The sequence below is a fragment of the Dasypus novemcinctus genome, chromosome 2 (genome assembly GCF_030445035.2).
Source record: "Dasypus novemcinctus isolate mDasNov1 chromosome 2, mDasNov1.1.hap2, whole genome shotgun sequence".
NCBI lineage: Eukaryota > Metazoa > Chordata > Mammalia > Cingulata > Dasypodidae > Dasypus > Dasypus novemcinctus.
The window spans coordinates 121483999-121506269 of NC_080674.1; the positions used below are offsets into that span (position 1 = coordinate 121483999).

The following is a 22271-nucleotide window of genomic DNA, read 5'->3' on the forward strand; positions in this document are numbered from 1 at the left end:
ACATAGAAATAGACAGTTCTACATTATTAGTAGGAGACTTCAATACACTGCTTCTGTAACAGAACATCTAGACATAAGATCATTAAGGAAATAGAACAATACTCTATACCAACTAGACCTAACAGACGTATATAAAACACTACATTGAATAGCAGCAGAATACACATTCTTCTCTAGTGTACAAAGGTTGTTTCCAGGATAGACCATATGTTAGATCACAGAACAAGTCTCAATAAATTGAAAAATATTGATTCATACATTGTATCTTCTATGATGACAATGGAATGAAACTAGAAATTAAGAACAGAGGGACAAATGGAAAACTCACAAATATGTGGGTGAACAACACACTCTGAAACAAAAGTGGGTCAAAGAAGAAAACAAAGGGAAATTAGGATATATCTTGAGGCAAGTTCCAAAACTTATGGAAAGCCTGTGCTGAGAGGTAAATTTATAATTTTAAATCATAGAGAAAAGATCTCAAATCAGTCCTCATACTTAAAAAAATCATTGATGAGGGGACACTTCTTCACTCAATCTGTTAAACCAACATCACGCTAACCAAACCAAATAAAGATAACTTTAGGCAAGAACATTACAGAAAAAATTCTGTTATGAAATTATATTGATGCCATATTCATAAAGGTACAGTCCATCCAAAGTGTACAATCAGTGGTATTTAATATAATTACATAGTTGTCTTTTTTTTTTTTTTAAGATTTATTTTATTTCCTTCCCCCTCCCCCTACTGCTGCCTTAGCAGCTGGTTGTCTGCTCTCTGTCCATTCGCCATGCGTTCTTCTGCGTCTCCCTGTATTCTCATCAGGCGGCTCCGGGAAACCGATCCTGAGACCTTCCAGAGTGGAAGAGAGGCGCTCATTCTCTTGTGCCACCTCAGCTACCTGATCTGCCACGTCTCCATTGTCTCTTCTCCGTGTCTCTTTTTGTTGTGTCATCTTACTGCGCCGACTCTCCGCGTGGGCCAGCACTCCTGCACAAGGCAGCACTCCTGTGTGGGGCAGTATTCAGTGCAGTCCAGCACTCTGCGTGAACCAGTTCGCCACATGTGCCAGCCTGCTTTGCCAGGAGACCCTGGGCATTGAACCCTGGACCTCCTACATGGTAGACAGGAGCCCAATTGCTTGAGCCTCATCTCTTTACCCTTGCTTTCTTAATGTAAGCATTTAAGGTTATAAATTTCCCTCAGCATTGCCTTTGCTGTGTCCCGTTAGTTTTGAGATGTTATTCTCTTGTTTTCATTCATCTAAAAATATTTACTGGTTTCTCTTGTGATTTCCTGTTTATCTCATGTTGTTTAAGAACATGTTCAATTTCCACATATTTGTGAATTTTCTATTTCTCCCTCTGTTATTTTCTTTTTTTTTTTTTAAAGATTTATTTATTTATTTCTCTCCCCTTCCACCCCCACCCCGGTTGTCTGTTCTCTGTGTCTATTTGTGTCTTCTTCTTTGTCCGCTTCTGTTGTTGTCAGCGGCATGGGAACCTGTATTTCTTTTTGTTGTGTCATCTTGTGTCAGTTCTGTGTGTGTGCGGCACCATTCCTGGGCAGGCTGCACTTTCTTTCGCGCTGGGCGGCTCTCCTTACAGGGCGCACTCCTTGCATGTGGGGCTCCCCTACGCGAGGGACACCCCTGCGTGGCACGGCACTCCTTGTGCGCATCAGCACTGCGCATGGGCCAGCTCCACACGGGTCAAGGAGGCCCGGGGTTTGAACCGCGGACCTCCCATGTGGTAGACAGACACCCTAACCACTGGGCCAAGTCCACCACCATGTTATTTTCTATCCTCATTCCTTTGTGGTAGTAGAAGATACATTATGTGATTTTAATATTTTTGAATTTATTGAGACTAGTTTTATGACCTAACATATGGTCTGTCCTTGTATTAGTCAGGGTTCACTAGGGAAACAGAATCAACAAGTGATATCTGTCAATAGTAAGAGATTTATCAGAGTCTCTTATGCAGCCGTGGGGATGCATAAGTCCAGGTTCTGCAGGCAGGCTGCAACCAGGAGCTCCTATGAAAGTCCAGTGAAGATTCTCAATGAGTTCTGAGAGATGTTGGCTGTCGAAACACGAGCTGGGAAATTCTCTCTCAATGCTGGAATCACTTCCCCTTTTAAGGCAATCAACTGACTGGGTTAAGCATCACTCATTGCTGATGGCAGTTTCCCTGATTGATGTAATTATAACCAGCTATCTATGATTTACCACTGCAGTAAAGTCAATGGTGACTAAAGTCCATAAATGCCCTTGTATTACAGTTAGCCCAGTGCTTGCTTGACCAAACAACTGGGCACAGTTACCTGGCCAAGTTGACACCATAGTCTAACCATCACAATCCTGAAGTATGATCCTTGTGCTTACGAGAAGAATGTGTATTCTCTAGTTGTAGGGTTAAGTATTCTATTTGTGTCTTTCAGGTCTAGTTGGTTTAAAGTATTGTTCAAGTCTTTTATTATATATTTCCTTATTGATCTTCTGACTAGAGGTTTTATCTGTGATTGAAAGTCATATATTAAAGTCTCTTACTATTAATGTATCACTGTCATTTTCAGTCTTTAAAATCTGTCAATTTTGCCTCATGTATTTTTGGGCTCTGCTATTATAATTATTACATCTTCATTTGAATTGGCCCATTTATCAGTTTTTAATGATGATCTTTGTCTCTTATAGCTGTTTTTGACTTGATGTCTATTTTATCTCTATTAGTATAGCGACTCCAGCTCTCTTTTGGTTACTACTTGCATGGTATATTTTTTCCATCCTTTCATTTTCAACCCATTTGTGTGTTTGAATTTAAGGTGAAGCTTTTGCAGACTATATATAGTTGTGCCATTATTTTTTATCCATTCTGCCAATTTTTGCCTTTTGACAGAAGAGTTAAATCTGTTTTTCAGTAAAGTATGTCATTCATACATGCACATACATAACAATAAGTGTATAGGAAAAGTAGTGAACTTACAAAACAAATATGCATATTTTCATATTTTCAAGGCTCTCATATATCACCCCACCACCTATACCTTGCATTGTTGTGAAACATTTGTTACAAACTAATCCATTTACAGTTTTTTGGGGTTTTTTTTTGAGGGACTGGGACCAGGGATTGAACTGAGACCTTGTGTGTGAGAAGCTGACACCCAACCACTGAGCCACATATAGTATTTGTCCTTTTGTGTCCAGCTTGCTTTACTCAACATAATGTCCTTCAGGTTCATCCATTGTCATATGCTTTGAGATTTCATTTCTTTCATAGCTGCATAATATTGCATTGTGTGAATATACCACAGTTTGTTTACCCATTCATCAAGTGATGGGCACCTGGGTTGTTTCCAACTTTTGGTAATCATGAATAACACCACTATGAACATCGGTGTACAGATGTCTGTTCATTTCACTGTTCTCAGTTCTTCTGGGTGTATACCCGGTAGTGGTATTGCAGGGTCACGTGGCAAATCTATACTTAAATTCTTTAGGAACTACCAAACAGTCCTCCACAGTGGCTGTACCATTCTTCATTCCCACCAACAGTGAATAAGTGTTCTTGTTTCTCCACATTCTCTCAACACTTTTTGTCCTACCTTTTTAATAGTGGTCATTCTTTTTTTTTTTTTTAAAGATACTTAGATTACTTAAATCTTACATAAAAAATATAGGGGATTCCCATATGCCCTGCTCCCTATCCCTCACACATTTTCACACATTAACAACATCCTTTGTTAGTGTGGTACATTTATTACAATTGATGGATGCATTTTTTAGCATTGCCATTAAACGTGGATTAGTTTACATTGTAGTTTGCATTCTCTCCCACACATTGTAAGTTATTATAACATATATAATGGCCTGTATCTGTCATTGCAGTGTCATTCAGGATAATTCCCAAGTCCTGAAAATGCCCCCAAGTTACAGCTATTTTTCCCTCTTCCTCCCCTCAGAACCACCAGTGGCCACTGCCTCCACAACAATGATAAAAGTTCTTCCTTTGTTAGAATCATGATAAGTCTATAGCAGAATAACAGTAAACCTGCTCTAGTCCATTGTTCATTCCCAAATCCTGAGGATTCTGAGAAGTGATGCACACTCTGCCTCTAATTGAGAGTGGCTTAGATCCCATGGGGTAGATGGACAGGTCTATCTTGCTTGCAGTTGCAGACTCTCTCTTTTGCTTGGAATGGGTGTTGTCCATCATCTCCTTGTTAGTTGTCCTGGGTGAGTCCAATGAACTAGAAAGTAGGTCTTGCAAATCTGTTGAAATTCAACCAATTGGTGCTTGGACAGCCCAAAGATTTAGTCTCTTGGACATATACCTATCAACTCTAGTACTAACTACAGGTTAAAAAGAAGGGGCAGAAGAGCCATGTGTAGGGAAACCACAACTGAGTCTAGCTCTTTCACACTGGGGAGCATAAATTCCAAAGTAGGGCCCACTGACAGGGTGTCAAACTCCTAAGCTGTGTGCCCTGTTTATAGTGTGTGGATGTCTCCAGAGCCCTCAGGAGCCCTGCTCAATGAGGCAGTCTTTACTTTGGCAGTCAGTGAGATCCTGCTGAGACATGTATAAGCGTAACCTCTGAAATCTCTTAGCCATATAAACTCACTTTTCTTTTCTTTCCCCCTTGTTCCAATTACATTGCTAGTTGGTGCTTGGTAGTATAGTGGCCATTCTTATAGGTGTGAAATGATATCTCATTACAGTTTTGATTTGCATTTCCCTAATCATTAGTGATGTTAAACATTTTTTCAAGTTTTTTTTTTTTTTTTTTTGCCATTTTTATTTCTTTTTTGGACAAAGTCTATTCAAGTCTTTTGCCCATTTTTTAATCAGGTCATTTGTCTTTTTATTGTTGAATTGTAGCATCTCTTTATATATTATGGGTATTAAAACCTTATGGGTATGTGATTTCCAAATATTTTTTCCCATTGAGTTGGCTGCCTTTTCACCCTTTTGATGAAGTACTGTGAGGTACAAAAGTGTCTTTAATTTTGAGGAGGTCCCACTACCTACCACAAGGTCTTTAAGATGTTTTCCTTCATTTTTTTAAGTAGTTTTATGGTTCCTGGCTTTTATATTTAGTTCTTTGATCCATTTTGAGTTGATTCTTGTATAGGGCGAGAGATAGGAGTCCTCCTTCATTCTTTTGGTTATAGATATCCCATTCTCCCAGCACCATTTGTTGAAGAGACTGTTTTGTCCTGTTACTATGGATTTGGTAGGTTTGTCAAAAACCGCTTGACTGTAGAGGTGAGGGTTTATTTCTGGGCTCTCAGTTCTTTTCCACTGATTGCTTGATTGCTGTGTCTGTCTTTCTGCCAGTACCATGCTGTTTTGACCACTGTAGCATTGTAATATGCTTCAAGGTCAAGCAGTGAAATTCCTCCCATGGTTTTTTTTTTTTCCCTTTTTCATGTGTGTGAGTATGGTACTGGGGCTAGGGATTAAACCTGGGACATCATATGTGGGAAACCGAAGCTCAACCACTGAGCCATATTGGCTCACCTGAGTTGATTGTTTCATTTGTTTGCTGTTTGCTTTTGGTTGTTGTTCTTGTTTTTTTAGGAGGCACTGGGGATCGAAACTGTGACCTCCCATGTGGGAAGCAGGCACTCACTTGCTTGAGTCACATCAGCACCCAGCTATTGGAATTTTGATTGGTATTGCATTGAATCTATAAATCAGTCTGGGTAAATCAGAACTTTTGTCTTCCAATCCATGAACATGGAATGTCTTTCCATTTGTTTAGGCCTTTATTGGTTTCTTTTAGCATTGTTTTATAATTTTCTGCATATAGGTCCTGTACTTCATTAAGTTAAATTGATTCATAGGTATTTGAGTCTTTTTGTTGCTATTTTAAATGGAATTTTTTCCCCTGATTTCCTCCTCAGATTGTTCAGTACTAGTGTACAAAAACAAGACTGATTTTTGTGTGTTGCTCTTGTATCCTGCCACTTTGCTGACTCATTTATTAGCTCAGGTAGCTTTGTTGTAGACATTTCAGAATTTTCTAAAGATAGGATCATATCATCTGCAAATATTGAGAGTTTTACTTCTTTTCCTATTTGCAAGCTTTTACTTTTTTGTCCTTATCTAATGCTCTAGCTAGAACTTCTAGTACAATGTAAATGACAATGGTAACAGTGGGCATCCTTGTCTTGTTGCTGATTTTAGAGGGAAGACTTTCAGTGTTTCCCCATTTGAGTATGACATTGGCTTAGGGTTTTTTCATATATGCCTTCTATCATGTGAGGATTTTCCTTCTATTATCTTTTGAAGTGTTTTTATCAAGAAAGGATGCTGGATTTTGTTGAATGCCTTTTCTGCATGGATTGAGATGATCGTGGTTTTTTTTTCCCTTCAATTTGTTAATGTAGTATATTACCTTGATTGATTTTTCTAATGTTGAACCAGCCTTGTATACCAGGAATAAATCCCGCTTGGTTGTGATGTGTAAGTGTTTTGATATGCTGTTGGATTCTGTTTGCAAGTATTTTGTTGAGAATTTTTACATCTATGTTCATTAGAGTGTCATTGTAGTATCTTTATCCAGCTTTGGTATTAGGGTGGTGTGGGCTTCATAAAATGTGTTAGGTAGTTTTCCCTCCTCTTCAATTTTTTGGAAGTGTTTAAACAGGATTAGTGTTAATTTGTCTCAAAGTGCTTGGTAGACTTCACCTGTGAAGCCATCTGGTCCTGGACCTTTCTTTGTTGGGAGATTTTTGAGGACAGATTCAATCTCTAAATGTGATTAGTTTGTTAAGTTCTTGCATTTACTGTAGTGTGAGTGTAGGTTATTTGTGCTTTTCTAGGAATTTGTCTATTTCATCTAGGTTGTCTAGTTTGTTGGCATACAATTTCTCATAATATCCTTTTATTCTTTTTATTTTTCTGGGATTAGTTGCAACTTCCTCCATTTCATTTCTGATATTATTTATTTATATCTTCTCTCTTTTTTTTCTTTGTTAGTCTGTCTAGAGGTTTGTCGATTTTATCTTCTCAAAGAACCAACTTTTGGTTTTGTTGATTTTCTCTCTGATTTTTCTCAATTGTGGCGGCTTGCTCGGTCGGTAGAGGTGGGGTCTGGCTGCGGACGAGGGATCGATCCAGCTCTGGACGAGGGGTCGGTCCTGCTTGGGACGAGGGGTCGGTTCCACTTGGGACGAGGGGTCGGTCCGGCAGCAGACGAGGGGTCGGTCTCACAGGGGTTGCATGGTTCGGCTGACGGGGTCGCCGGGTAAAGCCGGCGACGAAGGGGTCGCCCGGAGAAGCAGGCGATGAACTGGGGACAAGGGAGGCCAGGCCCTTGTCAGGGGCTCTCAGGACTGGAGGGCGCAGGGCAGAAGAACTACCGCGGAGACAAGGTAAACACGCAAGTCCAACTTTATTGAGGGAGAGGCAACAGTTTTATAGGGGCTGGGGAAGGCTGATTGGTCGAAGCCACGCCCTGTTCTGATTGGTTGCCGGTGAAAGGTCAGTGGGCGGTACTGGACGGGGGAGGGGTGGTGGTTAGGGATTGGCTGTCGCTGTTGCTGGCGGAAGGGGCAGGGTTGAGTTTCCCACCCACGCCTGGCTGTTGCTGCTGTCGGGGGAAGGGAAAAGGGCAGACTGGATTTTTCCGCCCACGCCTGGCTGTTGCTGCTGTCAGGGGAGGGGAAAAGGGCAGACTGGAATTTTCCGCCCTGCGCCTGCGCAGGGAGAAAGAAGAAGAAGGGTGCAGCCCCACAGGCATCGTGTGGCGCCATCCGGGAGGAGGGGCGGCCGCGGAAGCATGGCTGCCGAGAAGGGGAGACCCGAGGGCACTCTGCGCCCATGCAGAGCTCCCTTCAGGGGTGGTGGTGAGTCCGACCAGCCACCCTATTATGGGGGCAGCGGCTTGGCCTGCCGCGGCTGCTCCCCCGCCAGGCCAGCAAACCACACTTCAGCCCGAGGGGTGACCGCACTCAATTTCATTTATTTCTGTTCTGGTCTTTATTATTTCCTTCCTACTGCTTGCTTTGGTATTGGTTTGCTGTTCTTTTTCTTGTGTCTTCAGTTCAGCTAAATCTTTGAGTTTAGCTTTTCTTCTTTTTTGATACAGGCTTTTTGGTCTATAAGTTTCCTCTCAAGACTGCCTTCACTGTATCCCACAAGCTTTGATAAGTTGTATTCTTGTTTTAATTTGTCTCAACATATTTACTGATTTCACTTGCAATTCCTTCTTTGATTATTTACGAGTGTGTTGTTTAGTCTCCACACATTTGTGAATTTACCTCTTTCTTGTCTATTATTGATTTCCAGTTTCATTCTATTATGATCTGAGAAGTTGCTTTTTATAATTTCAATCTTTATATTTATTGAGAGCTATACTGTGCCCTAACATAGTCTATCCTGGAGAAACCTCCATGGGCATTTGAGAAGAATGTATAACAAACTGAGTTTGGATGCAGCGTTCTATATGTCTGTTAGGTCTAACTCATTTATCATATTGCTCAAGTTCTCTGTTTCCTTGTTATCTTTTATCTCGTTGTGCTATCTAATGAGGTGAATGGTGTGCTGAAGTCTCCAGTGATTATTGTAAAGATGTCTATTTCTTCCTTTAATTTTGTCAGAGTTTGTCACATGTATTTTGGGGCACCCTGGTTCAGTACATAGATATTTTTGGCTGTTATTTCTTCCTGGTGAATTGCCCCTTTTATTAATTTATAATGACTTTTTGTATCTTTTATAATTTTTTTGCATTTAAAGTCTGTTTTGTCTGATATTAGCATAGCTACCCCTGCTCCTTTTTGGCTACTGTTTGTGTGGAGTATCTTTTTCCAAGCTTTCATTCTCAGCCGGTTTGTATCCCTGGGTCTAAGTGAGTCTCTTGTAAGTAGCATATGGATGGTTCATGTTTTTTTTTTTTATCTATCTTGTCAGCCTATATCTTTTGATTGGGGAGTTTAATCCATTCACATTTAATGATATTACTATAAATGAATTATTTACTTCAAACATTTTATTCTTTGTTTTTCATATGTCATATATTTTTGTCTTTTTACTCTTTTGCTTATCCTTTCTGCTATTCCTTCTTCTATACTCTCCTCCAGGCCTTCTCTCCTGACTTTTTTTTTTCAGGCTCTAAGGCTTTCTTTAATATTTCCTGCAAAGTTCGATTCTTTTTTTGCAAGCTATCTTAGTTTCTGTTTGTGTGTGAATATTTTATACTGACCTTCATATTTGATGGACAATTTTTCTGGATAAAGAATTCTTGGCTGGCAGTTTTTCTCCCTACTCAAGGCCTTTCAGAATACTCTCTATGTCCTTTGCATTTGACAGTATGATTAATATATGATGGGAATATTTTTCTTCATGTTTGGTGTTCTCTGAAATTCTTGGATATGCATATCCATATCTTTTGCTAAATTTGAGAAGGTCATTGTCATTTCCTTTAGTATTCCTTTATCACCTTTCTTTCTTTATTGTCCATCTGGGACTCCCATAATGTTTATATGGTGTCCCAGCGGTGTTTCAGGCTATTTTCGCTTTTAATGCATTTTTTTCTTTCTGCTCCTCAGCCTGACTAATTTCAATTGTCTTGTCTTTGAATTCACTGATTCTTTCTTTGCCAGCTTCAATTTGCTATTGAAACCGTCCTGGGCATTTTTTCATCTCAGTTATTGTGGTCTTTAACACCAGTAGTTCTGTTTTGTTTACTTTTTAAAATTTCTCTTTACTAAGATTCTCATATTGCTGTTTCATTGCTTCCCTCATATTCTTTAGTTATTTATCTGCTATTTCTTTTATCTTCTTGAGTATTTTTATAATCATTTTTAAAATAAAATTTTATTGATGTATATACCTTGCATTCATGCACATACATAAGCAATAACTGTATTGTAAAAGGTGTGAAGTTACACAACAAACATGGAGGCCCTGAAATACAGGTCCCCATATATTACCCCACTGCCAACACCTTTTATTGGTTTTGAAACATTTGTTACAAACTATGAAAGAACATCATCAAAATATTACTACTGACTATAGCCCATTTCTTATATTTGGTATCTTTTCCCTCAATCCATGCCATTATTAACATCCTTTATTAGTATTATATATTTGTTATCATTCATAAGAGAACGTTATTTGTTCTGTTGACCACAGTTCATCTTGCTCCACTGAATTCCTTGTATTATATAGTCCCATCCTATGTCCAGCCATTCAAAATGTATACTTAGTGGCTTTCATTTTCATGACAGAGTTGTACTATTATCAGCTCAGTCAATTTTAGGACATTTTCCTTACTCCAAAAGGAAAAATCCCATATTCCCCTTTTACTCCCCTATTGTTATCCGTTAGAATTAATATAATATTTTATTTGCCACTGCTGCAAAAGTATTACAGTATTACTGCTAACTATCATCCATAAGTTACATTTCTTGTAATTTTCCCATGTATTACCATATTTTTAACACTTTGTAAAAGAACATTCTTATATTTATACTGTTAATCACAATCTTCATCTACCACCAAAATCACTGTGTTATACATTCCCTAGATTATTCTCTAGCTTCCTTTCAACTGGCATTTACATCCATAGACGACCCCTTTCAGCCATAATCACATTTATAAATCAGCAGTGTTAGGTATACTCATTATAATATGTTACCATTACCTGCAGTCGTTTCCACATTTTACAATAAACCTTATTAAAAATTTTACATACATTAAGCCTCATCTCCCATTCTCAACCAAAATTCAATTTCCTAATTACCTGTATTCTAGAGTTTACCTCTATGAGTTTACTCATTGTATTTAGTTCATATTAATGAGACTATACAATATTTCTCGTTTTGTGACTGGCTTATTTCACTTAACATAATATCCTCAAGGTTCATCCATGTTGTCATGTGCATCCCAATTTCATTTCTTCTTACAGCTGAGTAATATTACATCATATGCATATACTATATTTTGTTAATCCAGTCATCAGTTGGTGGACATTTGGGCTGGTTCCATATTTTAGCAGTTGTGAGTAATGCTGCTATGAACATTGGTGTGCAAATGTCAGTTCACATCCTTGTTTTCAGTTCTTTCGAATATATTCTTAGTAATGGTATTGCCGGATCATACGGCAGTTCTTCTATATTCAGCTTCTTGGAGTACTGCCAATTTGTTCTCAACAGAGTCTGCACCATTCTGCGTTCCCACCAATGGTGGAGGAGTGTTCCTATTTCTCCATATCTTCTCCAGCACTTGCGATTTTCTGTTTTTTAAATATCAGCCATTCTATGATGGTATTTAAAATGAAATGGTATCATTGGAGTTCTACTCTGCATTTCCCTAATAGCTAATGATGTTGAACATTTTTTCATGTGCTTTTGGGCCATTTGTAGATTTTAGAAAAATGTCTATTCAAATTTTTGCCCGTTTTTAAATTGGGTTGCTTGTCTTATCTTTGAGTTGTATGATCACTATATATAACATGGATATCAAACCTTTATTGGATATGTAGTTTCCAAATTTTTTTTCCTGTTGAGTCAGCTGCCTTTTCTCCCTTTTGACAAAGTCTCTTGAGGTGCAAAAGCATTTAATTTTGAGGTCCTATTTATTTTTTCTTTCATTGCTTGTGCTCTGGGTGTAAAGTTTAAGAAACTACCACCTATGGCAAGATCTTGAAGATGTTTCCCTACATTTTCTTTTTCTTCTAGAAGCTTTATGGTCGTCACTTTCATATTTAGGTCTTTGATCCATTTTGAGTTAACTTTTGTGTAAGGTGTGAGGTAAGGGTCCTCTTTCTTTTCCTTTTCTTTTTCTATTTTTTTTTGGCGATACTTATCCAGTTCTCCCAGCACCATTTATTGAGTAGACTGTTGTGGCCTAGCTGAAGTGGGCTTGATAACAGTGCCGAAAAAAATCACTCGACCATAGGTGTGCGGGTCCATTACTGAGTTCTTGATTTGGTTCCATTGAACGATATGTCTGTCCATTACCGTGGTGGGGTTTTTGTTTTGTTTTGTTTTGTTTTACTATTGTAGCTAAGTAATATGTTTTAAAGTCAGGAAGTGAGAGTCTTCCAACTGTACTCTTCTTTTTAAAGACAATTTTGGCTATTCAGGGTTCCTTACCCTTCCAAATAAATTTAATAATTGGCTTTTCTATTTCTGCTGAGAAGGCTATTGGAATTCTTACTGGGATTGCATTGACTGTGTAAATCAGTTTGGGTATAATTGACATCTTAATGATATTTGGTCTCCCATTACACTCACACAGAATTCCTTCCAATTCTTTGTCTTCTCTGGTTTCTTTTAGCAATGTATTATGGTTTTCTGAAGAGAGGTCCTTTATGTCTTTGGTTAAGTTTATTCCTAAATATTTGATTCTTTTAGTTGCTATTATAAATGGCATTTTTTTCCTGATTTCTTCTTCAGATTGCTCATCAGTAATGTATAGAAACACTACTGATTTTTCCATATTAATCTTGTAGTCCATCACTGCTGAATTTGTCTACTAGTTCTAGTAACTTTGTTGTGGATTTTTTGGGATTTTCTGGATATAAGATTATATCATCAGGGAATAGTGAACGTTTTACTTCTTCTTTAGTCTTTGGGTGTCTTCTTTTTCTTGCCTAACTGCTCTCGCTAGAAGTTCTAGCACAATATTGGTTATCAATGGTGAGAGTGAGTATCCTTATCTTGTTTCTGCTCTCAGTAGCAAAGCTTTCTATCTTTCACCATTGAGTACAATGCTAGCTGTAGATTTTTCATTTCTGTACTTTACCATATTGAGATAGCTTCCTTCTATTCCTATCTTTTGGAATGTTTTTTCAAAAAAGGATGCTCTATTTTGTCAAACGCCTTTTCTATACCAATCGTGAGGCTCATGCAATTTTTCTTCTTTAATTTATTCATGTGGTTCATTACACAAATTAATTTTCTTGTGTTGAACTACCCTTGCTTGCCTGATATAAAACCCATTTGATTATCATGTATAATTCTTTTATTGTGCTTTTGGATTCAGTTTGCAAGTATTTTTTTTTAGGATTTTTACATCTGTATTTGTCAGAAAAATTGGTCCGTAATTTTCTTTTTTTGTAATATCTTTATGTGGGTTTGGTATTAGGGTGATGTTGACTTATAGTAGGAGTTTGATAGCATTCCTTCCTGTTCCATTTTTAAGAAGAACTTGAACAAGATTGGTATTAGATCATCTTAGAATGATTGGTAAAATTCATCTGTGTAACCATGTGGTCCTGGGCTTTTCATTTTGGGGAGGTTTTGTTTTTAAATGCAATTATTTTGATCTCTTTGCTTGTGCTTGGTTTGTTGTTTTCTATTTCTTCTAGCATCATTGCTGGTTGTTCCTGTGTTCCTAGGAATTTGTCCATTTCATGTACTTTGTCTAGGTTGTTGGTTTACAATTGTTCCTATTATCCTCATGATCTCATTTATTTCTGGGGAGTCAGTAGTAATTTTATCCCCTGTGTTAGTCAGCCAAAGGAATGCTGATGCAAAACACCAGAAATCTATTGGCTTTCATAAAGGGTATTTATTTGGGGTAGGACCTTACATTACCAGGCCATAAAGCATAAGTTACTTCCCTCACCAAAATTTTTGCCATGTGTTGGAACAAAATGTTTGCCGATGTCTGCCAGTGTTCAGGCTTCCTGGGTTCCTCTCTTCCCAGGGCTTGCTTCTCTTTGGGCTCAGGGTCCCTCTCTTCCCAGGGCTCCAGGTTAAGACTCCAGCAACAAAACTCCAACAGCAAAAACTGTCTGTTCTTTGCCACGTCTTTTATCTGTGGGTGGAGACTCAGTGCCCTACTGATGTGGCCCAGTCAAAGCCCTAATCATAATTTAATCATGCCCAGGTACAGATCAGTTTACAAACATAATCCAATGTCTATTTTTGGAATTTGTAACTATATCAAACTGCTATACCCTACCCTTTCAATTCCGAAAGACATTTCAGTATTAAAAAACCAAAAACCAAAAACCTTAAATCAGTAGCAGTATAAGTACTAAGTCACATCGCAGTCAATTTAAAGAAATAGTTTGTCTTGGGGCAAAATCCCATCTGCTATAGGCCTCTGAAACTTACAAAACAATTCATCTACTTCTAATACACAAATGGACAGACAAAGGATAAACATTTTCATTATAATAAGGATAAATTGGGAGAGAAACATGAGTTACAGTTTCTCTACAGTTTAGCAGACCAGCAGGGCATCCTCTGTTCTATTTCTAAGTCTGAGAGTCATTCTTAAGAAGATGGTTTCTTCTCCTTGGGACCTTATGGGAACTCACCCTTCCCACAGGCTTGCCCAATGGCTTTTTTCTTGGTTCCACCATCATCAAGCATCTGGGTATCAACCAAGCTCCAGACCTCACCCTTGAAGAGCATTGGGATGATTGTCACACCTTACCCAAACTTTGGGTTAGAGACTTAATCCCCCTACTATAGTGATGTTAAGGTAACATTCTCCCTAACCTTTGGTTTACATGCTAAACTCGCAGAGCAACGAGTTGACCACCTGGCCTTCCCTAATCCATGGGGGACAGACCCACCCCTCTCAGACCTATGGGGCATTGACCTCAACCACCCTAATCCTTGAGGAATATGCTTCACCCTCTCTGTACTCTGGGGCAGCAAAACTCTTTCTGATCATTGAGTGGGAACATCCACCCTCTTCAGCGGCCTGGACATACCCTCTCTGTACACGTGGGTGGGGTTCCTTTCTTAGCCCAAGGTGATATCTTAATTCCAGATTTCACCTTCCATGGTTTTCCTCTTGAAGTTTTTTCCCCTTCAATTTCTGCTTTTGTTTCAGGCTGACAGTGGTTTTGTTCATACAGCTCTTTCAAATAGTCTGTTAGTTTAGCATGTAGGAAGCAGGGGTCCAAACCAACAGACAGTAAGACTTTCCACAAGTCTTTCTGATACAACTGCCTCTTCAATCCTGATTTACAAGTTCGAGTTTAGTTAAGTCGTCAAATGGGGTACTTTCTTCTGGGGACTTGATTTCCAGAGGCTTGGAATTTCCAGAATCAGTTTCTGTTTTCTTTGTGTCCATTAGGTTCAGTCCTCAGTCTATATCTCTCATCTAGCATTTTATGATAAGCTGCAAGAAGCCAAGCCACATTCTCCAGGTGTATTTTGGAAAGTTTTTCAGCTAAATGTCCAGGCTCACCATTTTCAAATTCTTCCTTCCATAAAATATCAGGAGCTAATCTTGATAAGTTGTCTGCAACTTTAAAACAAGAATCTCCTTTCTTCCAGTTTCCAATAATAGTTTCATCATTTACATCTAAGGCATCATAAAAAGTTTAGCGTCCACATTGCTTTCAACAGTCTCTTCAAAGCCATCTAGGCCTCTTCTATCAAGCATTTCAAAATTTTTCAAAAAAAAATTACCCTTTACCCATTCATAAAATCATTCCATCATTTCAGGAATTGCAGAAGCACTTCCCCACTCCTCGGTACCAAATTCTATATTAGTCAGCCAAAGGGGTACTGATTCAAAACACCAGAAATCTGTTGGCTTTCATAAAGGGTATTCATTTGGGGTAGGAGCTTATAGACACCAGGCCATAAAGCATTAAGTTACCTCCCTCACCAGTCTTTTTCCCACGTGTTGGAGCAAGATGGCTGCCGACATCTGCAAGAGGTTAGGCTTCCTGGGTTCCTCTCTTCCCTGGATTCTCTCTGGTCTCAGGGTTCCTCTCTTCCAAGGGCTTGCTTCTCTTTTCTTACAACTAAGCTTCTCTGTGTGCTTACTTCCCGGGGCTCCAGGTCAAGACTCCAGCAGCAAAACTCCAACAGCAAAAACCCCAACTCTGAGGGAGCTGAGGTGGCACAGGAGAATGATCGCCTCTCTCCCCTTCCGGAAGATCCCAGGATTGGTTCCCGGAGCCGCTTAATGAGAATACAAGCAGACACAGAAGAACACACAGTGAATGGACACACACAGCAGAAAATGGAGGGAGGGGGAGAAATAAATAAATAGATAAATGAGTAAATAAATAGGAAAAAAAAAAGCTCCCTCTCTGTCCTTTGCCATGTCTTTTATGGGGGGTCTATAAATACATACATATATACATACATACATACGTACGTACGTACCAAAAAAAAAAAAACTCCTACTCTTCCTACTCTGTCCTTTGCCGTGTCTTTTATCTGTGAGTCCTCACCCACCAAGGGAGGGGGGTGCTCAATGCCCTACTGACATGGCCCAGTCAAAGCCCTAATCATAATTTAATCATGCTCAGGGACAGATCAGTTTATAAACATAATTCACTATCTATTTTTGGAATTTATAACTATGTCAAACTGCTATATCCCCCCCTCATTTTTAAATTTTATTTATTTTCATCTTTTTTTTTCTTTGCTAGGCTAGCTATGGGTTTGTGATTTTGCTGATATGATTGAAGAACCAACTATTCATTTTGTTGATTCTATTTTTGTTGTTATTGTTCTCAGTTTCTCTGATCTATATTTTTTATTTTATTTAGCTAGGTCTGGAATTAGTTTGCTGTTTTTTTTCTAGTTCCTCCAGGTGTCCAAATAAGTCTTCACCTTTATCTTTTCTTTTCTTTTTTATTGTAAGCATTGAGGGCTATAATTTTCGCTGTCAGTGCTGCCTTTGCTGTATCCCATAAGTTTTGATATGTTATGTTCTTGTTTTTATTTGTCTTGAGATATTTACTGACTTCTTGCAATTTCTTCTTTGTCCCACTGATTATTGAAGAGGGTATTGTTTAATCTCCATATATTTGTGAATTTTCCCATTTTCCGAACATTATTGGTTTCCAGCTTCATTCCATTACGATCAAAGACAGTGCATTGTATAACTTGAGTCCTTTCAAATTTTTAAGACCTGTCTTCTGACCCAATATATGATCTATCCTGAATCAGGTTCCGTAAGCACTTGAAAACAATATGTATATCATGCCATTTTGGGGTGTAATGCTTTTTACCTGTCAGGTCTAGTTTCCTTATCATATTTTTTGATCTCTCTGTTTCCTTATTCTCTGTCTAGATAGTTGTGGCAGTTTGATATTGTTTATGAATTCCAAAAATGGATGTTGGGTTATATTTGTAAACTGGTCTATCTCTCTGGGCTTATTAGATTATATTGAATTCAGAGTTTCACTTTTACTTGATTAAATAATGATTAAGGCTTTGATTGGGCCTTGTCAGTAGGACCTTGGTGGTTGGGGACTTACAGAGAAAACCTCACAGCAGAGAAGAGAGTGGGAGTTTGAATGCTGGAGCCTGGGTAGTAAGCACGCAGAGGAGCAGAGAGAAGTCTTGATAAGACAGGAAGAGAGATGAGCTATTTGCCTGATAGTCTATAGCTGACCTTGTAGGGAGAAGTGAGCAGCTGAGCCTGGAGAGAAACAAGCCCCAGGGAGAGAGGAACCCAGCAAGGCTGAACCCTTGCAGATATCAGCAGGCATCTTGCTCTAACACATGGCAACAGACTTTGGTGAGGGAAGTAGCATATGTTTTATGGCCTGGTAAATGTAGGCTTCTACCCCAAATAAATACCCTGTATAAAGCCAACAGATTTCTGGTATTTTCCATCAGCACCCCTTTGGCTGACTACTAGTTCTATCTACTGTTATTGTAGAGACATCTGTTTCTCCCTTCAGTTTTGCCAGTTTATGTCTCACATATCTTGGGGCATCAGGTTAGGTGTATAAATATTTAGTATACTTATTTCTTCTTGGTAAATTGCCCCTTTTATTAATATATAATGACCTTCATCTCTTATAATTGCTTTGCATTTAAAATCTATTTTGCCCAATATTATTAATGGTACTCCATATCTTTTTTGGTTGCTATTTGTGTGAAATATCTTTTTCCAACTTTTTTTCTTTCAACTTGATTTTGTCCTTACATCCTAGGTAAGTCTCTTGTAAACAACATATAGATGGCTCATATTTTTTTTAATTCATCCTGTCTTTGTCTTTTGATTGGGGAATTCAGTCCATTAACAATCAATGTTATTACTATAAAAGGCATTGCTTACTTCATCTATTTTTATCCTTGACTTTCCATTGTCATATCTTACTATTGTCTTTCTTTTTACCCTTTTAGTTACCCTTAAGAATCTTTTTTATTTCTGCACTCTTCTCCAAGTCTCTCACTCTTCTTTTTTCCTTTAAGGCTGTAACACTTCCTTTGTTAGCACTTGTAAATCTGTTTTTTTGCTATCATACTCTTTCAGTTTTGGTTTGTCTGTGAAGACTTTAAACTCACCCCCATTTTTGAGGGACTGTTTTGTTGGATAAAGAATTCTTGGCAGGTGGTTTTTCTCACTCAGTACCTTTAATACATTATACCACTTTCTTCTAGTCTTCATGGTTTCTGAGATTGGCACTCAGTATTAGTTCGATTCCCTTTTATGTGATGCATTACTTTTCTCCTGCTGCTTTCAGAATCCTTTCTTTATCTGTGGAATTTGTCATTCTGAATAGTAGGTGTCTGGGAGGAGGTCTACTTGGATTTATTCTGTTGGGGATGCATTGTCCTTTTTAGATTTTTATATTTAATTCTTTCATAAGGGTTGGGGAGTTTTTGGTCATTATTTCCCCAAATATTCTTTCTGCCCCTTTTCCATTCTCTTCTTCTGGCACACTGATAACACTTAAATGTTTGTACATTTTGTTTTGTCATTCAGTTCACTGAGACCCTGTTCCATTTTTTTCCATTCTCCTGCCCTTTCAAATTTAGATGCTCAGTCCTTCAGTTCACCAATTCTGTCTTCCATCAATTCACATCTGCTGTTAATATGCCTCTAATGTATTTTTAATTTCATCCAGTTTGTCTTTCATTTTTATAAGCTTTGTTACTTTTTTTTGCAGGCTTTCACATTGTTCTTTGTGTCCACTCAGTGTCTTTTTAATATCCTTTATCTCTAAGTTATATTTTCCTTCAACTCCTTGAATTCATTTGGGAGTTTTGTGTGATTATCATTGATTAGTTGTCTTAAATCCTGTGCCTCATCAGGATTTTTGCTTTTTTCTTTGCTTGGGTCATCTCTCCCTGTTTCCTAGTATGTCTTGTAATTTTTTGCTAGGCATCTGAGTATAGTGATAAGTTTACTCTGATATTAATTTTCTCTCTCTTGCCTAGTGGTTTTGTTTCACTGTTCTTCTTTGATATTTGGTTCAACTTATTCTGAGTCTTATAAATTGCCCAGCTAAAGTTGTCAAAATAGGGCATGGGACTCACTAATGTGGTGCAGATCCACCAAAAGGGGCCTGGGATAAGAAGACTCCCCAAAGTAGAGTTTCTCCTTGCAGTTTCACCCCTAGCCAGAAGATGGCGCTCATCAGTGATTCTTTCCACTTAGGTGTCTCTTTTCAACTTCCCCTTGCCTATGATTCTAGTCTGGCTAGTGCTGAGATTCAAAGTACACTCTCCTTTTGTTACACAGTATACTTTTTAAAAGAATTTATATACCATCTTTAAAAAATATATATATATATATTTTACTTTTAAAGAAACTTTAGATTACATAAAGGTTACATAAAACATATAAGGGATTCCCATATGCCCCACTTCCACTTCAACAACATCCCTTATTAGTATGGTACGTTTGTTACAATTGATGAACATATTGAAGCATTGCTAATATGGATTACAGTTTACCTTATAGTTTATACTCTGCCCTGCAGAATTTTGTAGGTTATGACAAAATATACAGTGGCCTATATTTGTCACTGCTATGACATGTAGGACAACTCCAATGTCCTGAAAATGTTCCCATATTATACCTATTCTTCCCTCTCCCATCCCTCAGAACCTCTGGTGGCCTCTGCCTTTATATCAATAAGAGTTCTTCCATTGCTAAAATAATAATGACTCTATAGTAGAATAATAATGTGTACTTTAATCCATTGTTCATTCCACAATCTTGAGGATTTTGGGATGGTGATGCCCACACTGCTTCTAATTGAGAGGGGGTTTAAATCCCATGGGGCGAATGTCTGGAACTAGCTTGCTTGCAGTTGCAGACTTCATTCATCAGTTAATGGACCCTGGGTTGCTTCCATTTTTTGACAGTTGTGAATAATGCTGCTAAGAAGATTTATGTTCATGTTCAGTTTTTTTCAGTGTAAAATCTTGTCATCTGACAAGGACAGTTTTATTTTTTCATTTAAAGTCATTTTGTCTTTCACTTTTTTCCTTTTCTTGTGCTGATGATTGTTATGATGCTGAATAGAACTGACACCAGTCATCCTTATTTTGTTTTCTGATCTTGAAAAGGAGAAACTGTTTAAACATTTTACTGCTAAATATGTTTCCAAAAGGTGTTTTGTAGGATATTCTTATTAGAGATGATTCTTTTCTTTTCCTAGTTTGATAAGAGCTTTTTCTGTTTTACTCAATAATTGGTGTTGGATTTTATCTGGTAGCTTTTCTGCATCTATTGAAATGACCTGGTTTTTCTCCCTTAATCTCTTAATGTAGGAAATTACATTAATCAGTTTTCTAATATTAAATCAACCTGGCATTACTAGAATAAATTCTTTTTAGTCATGATGTATTAACTTAAAAAATAAATTGCTAGATTTTTAATGCTGATTTTTTGCTTAGTATTTTTATCTATGTTCATGAGTGTGATTGGCCTGTAAATTTCATTTTCTCTTCTTTATCTCTTATCTTTCTCTTCCTTGTCTAGTTTTGGATCAGTGTCATGTACTGCATAAAATAAAATTGTAATTGTTAATGCTTTATCTGCACTTTGGAAGAGTTATTCAAGATTGGAATTGCCAGTTTCTTGAACCATTGGTAGAGCTTGGTAATAAAGCTTGATTTTTTTTGGTGGGAGTACTTTAAATTACTATTAAGTCTCTACTTTATGGTGATGAGATTATTAAAATTCTTTTATTTCTTCCTGAGACAGCTTTAGTAGTTTTAACCCAATATTTTTGACCTTCAAAAATGGTGGTTTCCTAGGGCTTAGGAGTGGAAGTGCTGGATTATAATTCTCTTTTCCCAAGTGATTGTACCATTTCCATTTCCATTTGTGGGATATGAATTTCTTTGGCTCCACATCTTTGTCAGCATTTGATACTGTCATATTTTACACTTTTGTTATTATGGTGTATGTGGAGCTATGTCATTGTTATATTAGTTTGCACTTTAGTTATTACTAGTCAGGTTGGCTTTTCATCATTTGTTTATGGACCCCATGTTTCCTTTCCTGTGAAGCTCTTGTCCATTATTTTGCCCATTTTTCTATTTGCAATGTTTGCAAACCTTGCTATTTTTTAAAATTGGGATATGAATTTTTTGGTTGTATTGAACAAATATTTATTGAGTAACTCTTAGTTTAGGCATGCTTATGTAAGATGAATAAGGTGTATGGACCCTGACCTCAATTTACATTCAGTTGTTTATACCTATTCAGTTGGAAACTCCAAACTTCTGTATCTTTCTTACATTCAAATATAGATTAATTACACGAATTATTTATAGCTTTACCTCTCCACTTCAGTTTATTCATTTGAAAAACACTGGGCTTTGACTAGGGAATATCAAATGTCCCTTTTACTAATGTGTATAATTCATCTCTCCAATAATTTTCTTGGTGGTTTTTGAAACTTAGAAATAAGTTAGTTTTATTGTTGAGATAAATTGTGAAGTATTGATGTTTTTCCATTTTCATCAAAAAATGTTGGCTTTTGTTTCCATAACTTATGAATTATTCAAGCTTACCTGAATGACATATAAGTTAATTCTCCAAGGATCCCTTTCTTAGATGGGTTTCCCGAACTGATATTACTTCCTTTATTTAAAAAAAATTTAAACAATGTTAAACCTACAAACTCTAACCTAATGAATTATTATTTCTCAGAGTGAAGATACACAACAACAAATCATCAGGGAGACTTTCCATTTGGTATCTAAAAGAGATGAAAATGTTTGTAATTTCCTAGAAGGAGGATTGTAAGTAAAACATTTAATAGACATTTCTATTTTTTGACTATAGCATTAAAATATGTACTGTTAAACAGTTTACAGTAAAAATTTCCTTATTTTGATTAATTAGATTAGGTGAGTTGATTACCACTTATGTCAGTTATAAATCTAATTTGAATTTCAAAAAATATGTACAATCATTTTTTTTTTCACTTAAGGGCATTTTATGAAGGTAACCATACAGTTAAAATTCAGACATTACAGGAAAGTATATTTAAAATGAGTCTCCTTCTCTCAACCTTTATCCTTTTTCCCAGTTTCTTGTGTTTCCTTTTAGAAAATTAATATTGCATTGAC

At 37.4% G+C, this 22271-nt stretch overlaps 1 protein-coding gene across 4 annotated transcripts in view; it reads left to right on the forward strand.

Moving 5' to 3' along the window:
* AP3S1 (adaptor related protein complex 3 subunit sigma 1) overlaps positions 1-22271 on the forward strand; it is a 99024-nt gene that overhangs the window by 15326 nt on the left and 61427 nt on the right. For all 4 annotated transcript variants that reach the window (XR_009180901.2, XM_058277317.2, XM_058277296.2 and 1 more), the window contains exon 2: positions 21850-21941. Coding sequence is in view for 3 of the 4 variants with exons in the window: in XM_058277317.2 (XP_058133300.1) it covers positions 21850-21941 (92 nt within the window). In the remaining variant the exon portion in view is untranslated. The remainder of the gene's footprint in view (positions 1-21849; positions 21942-22271) is intronic.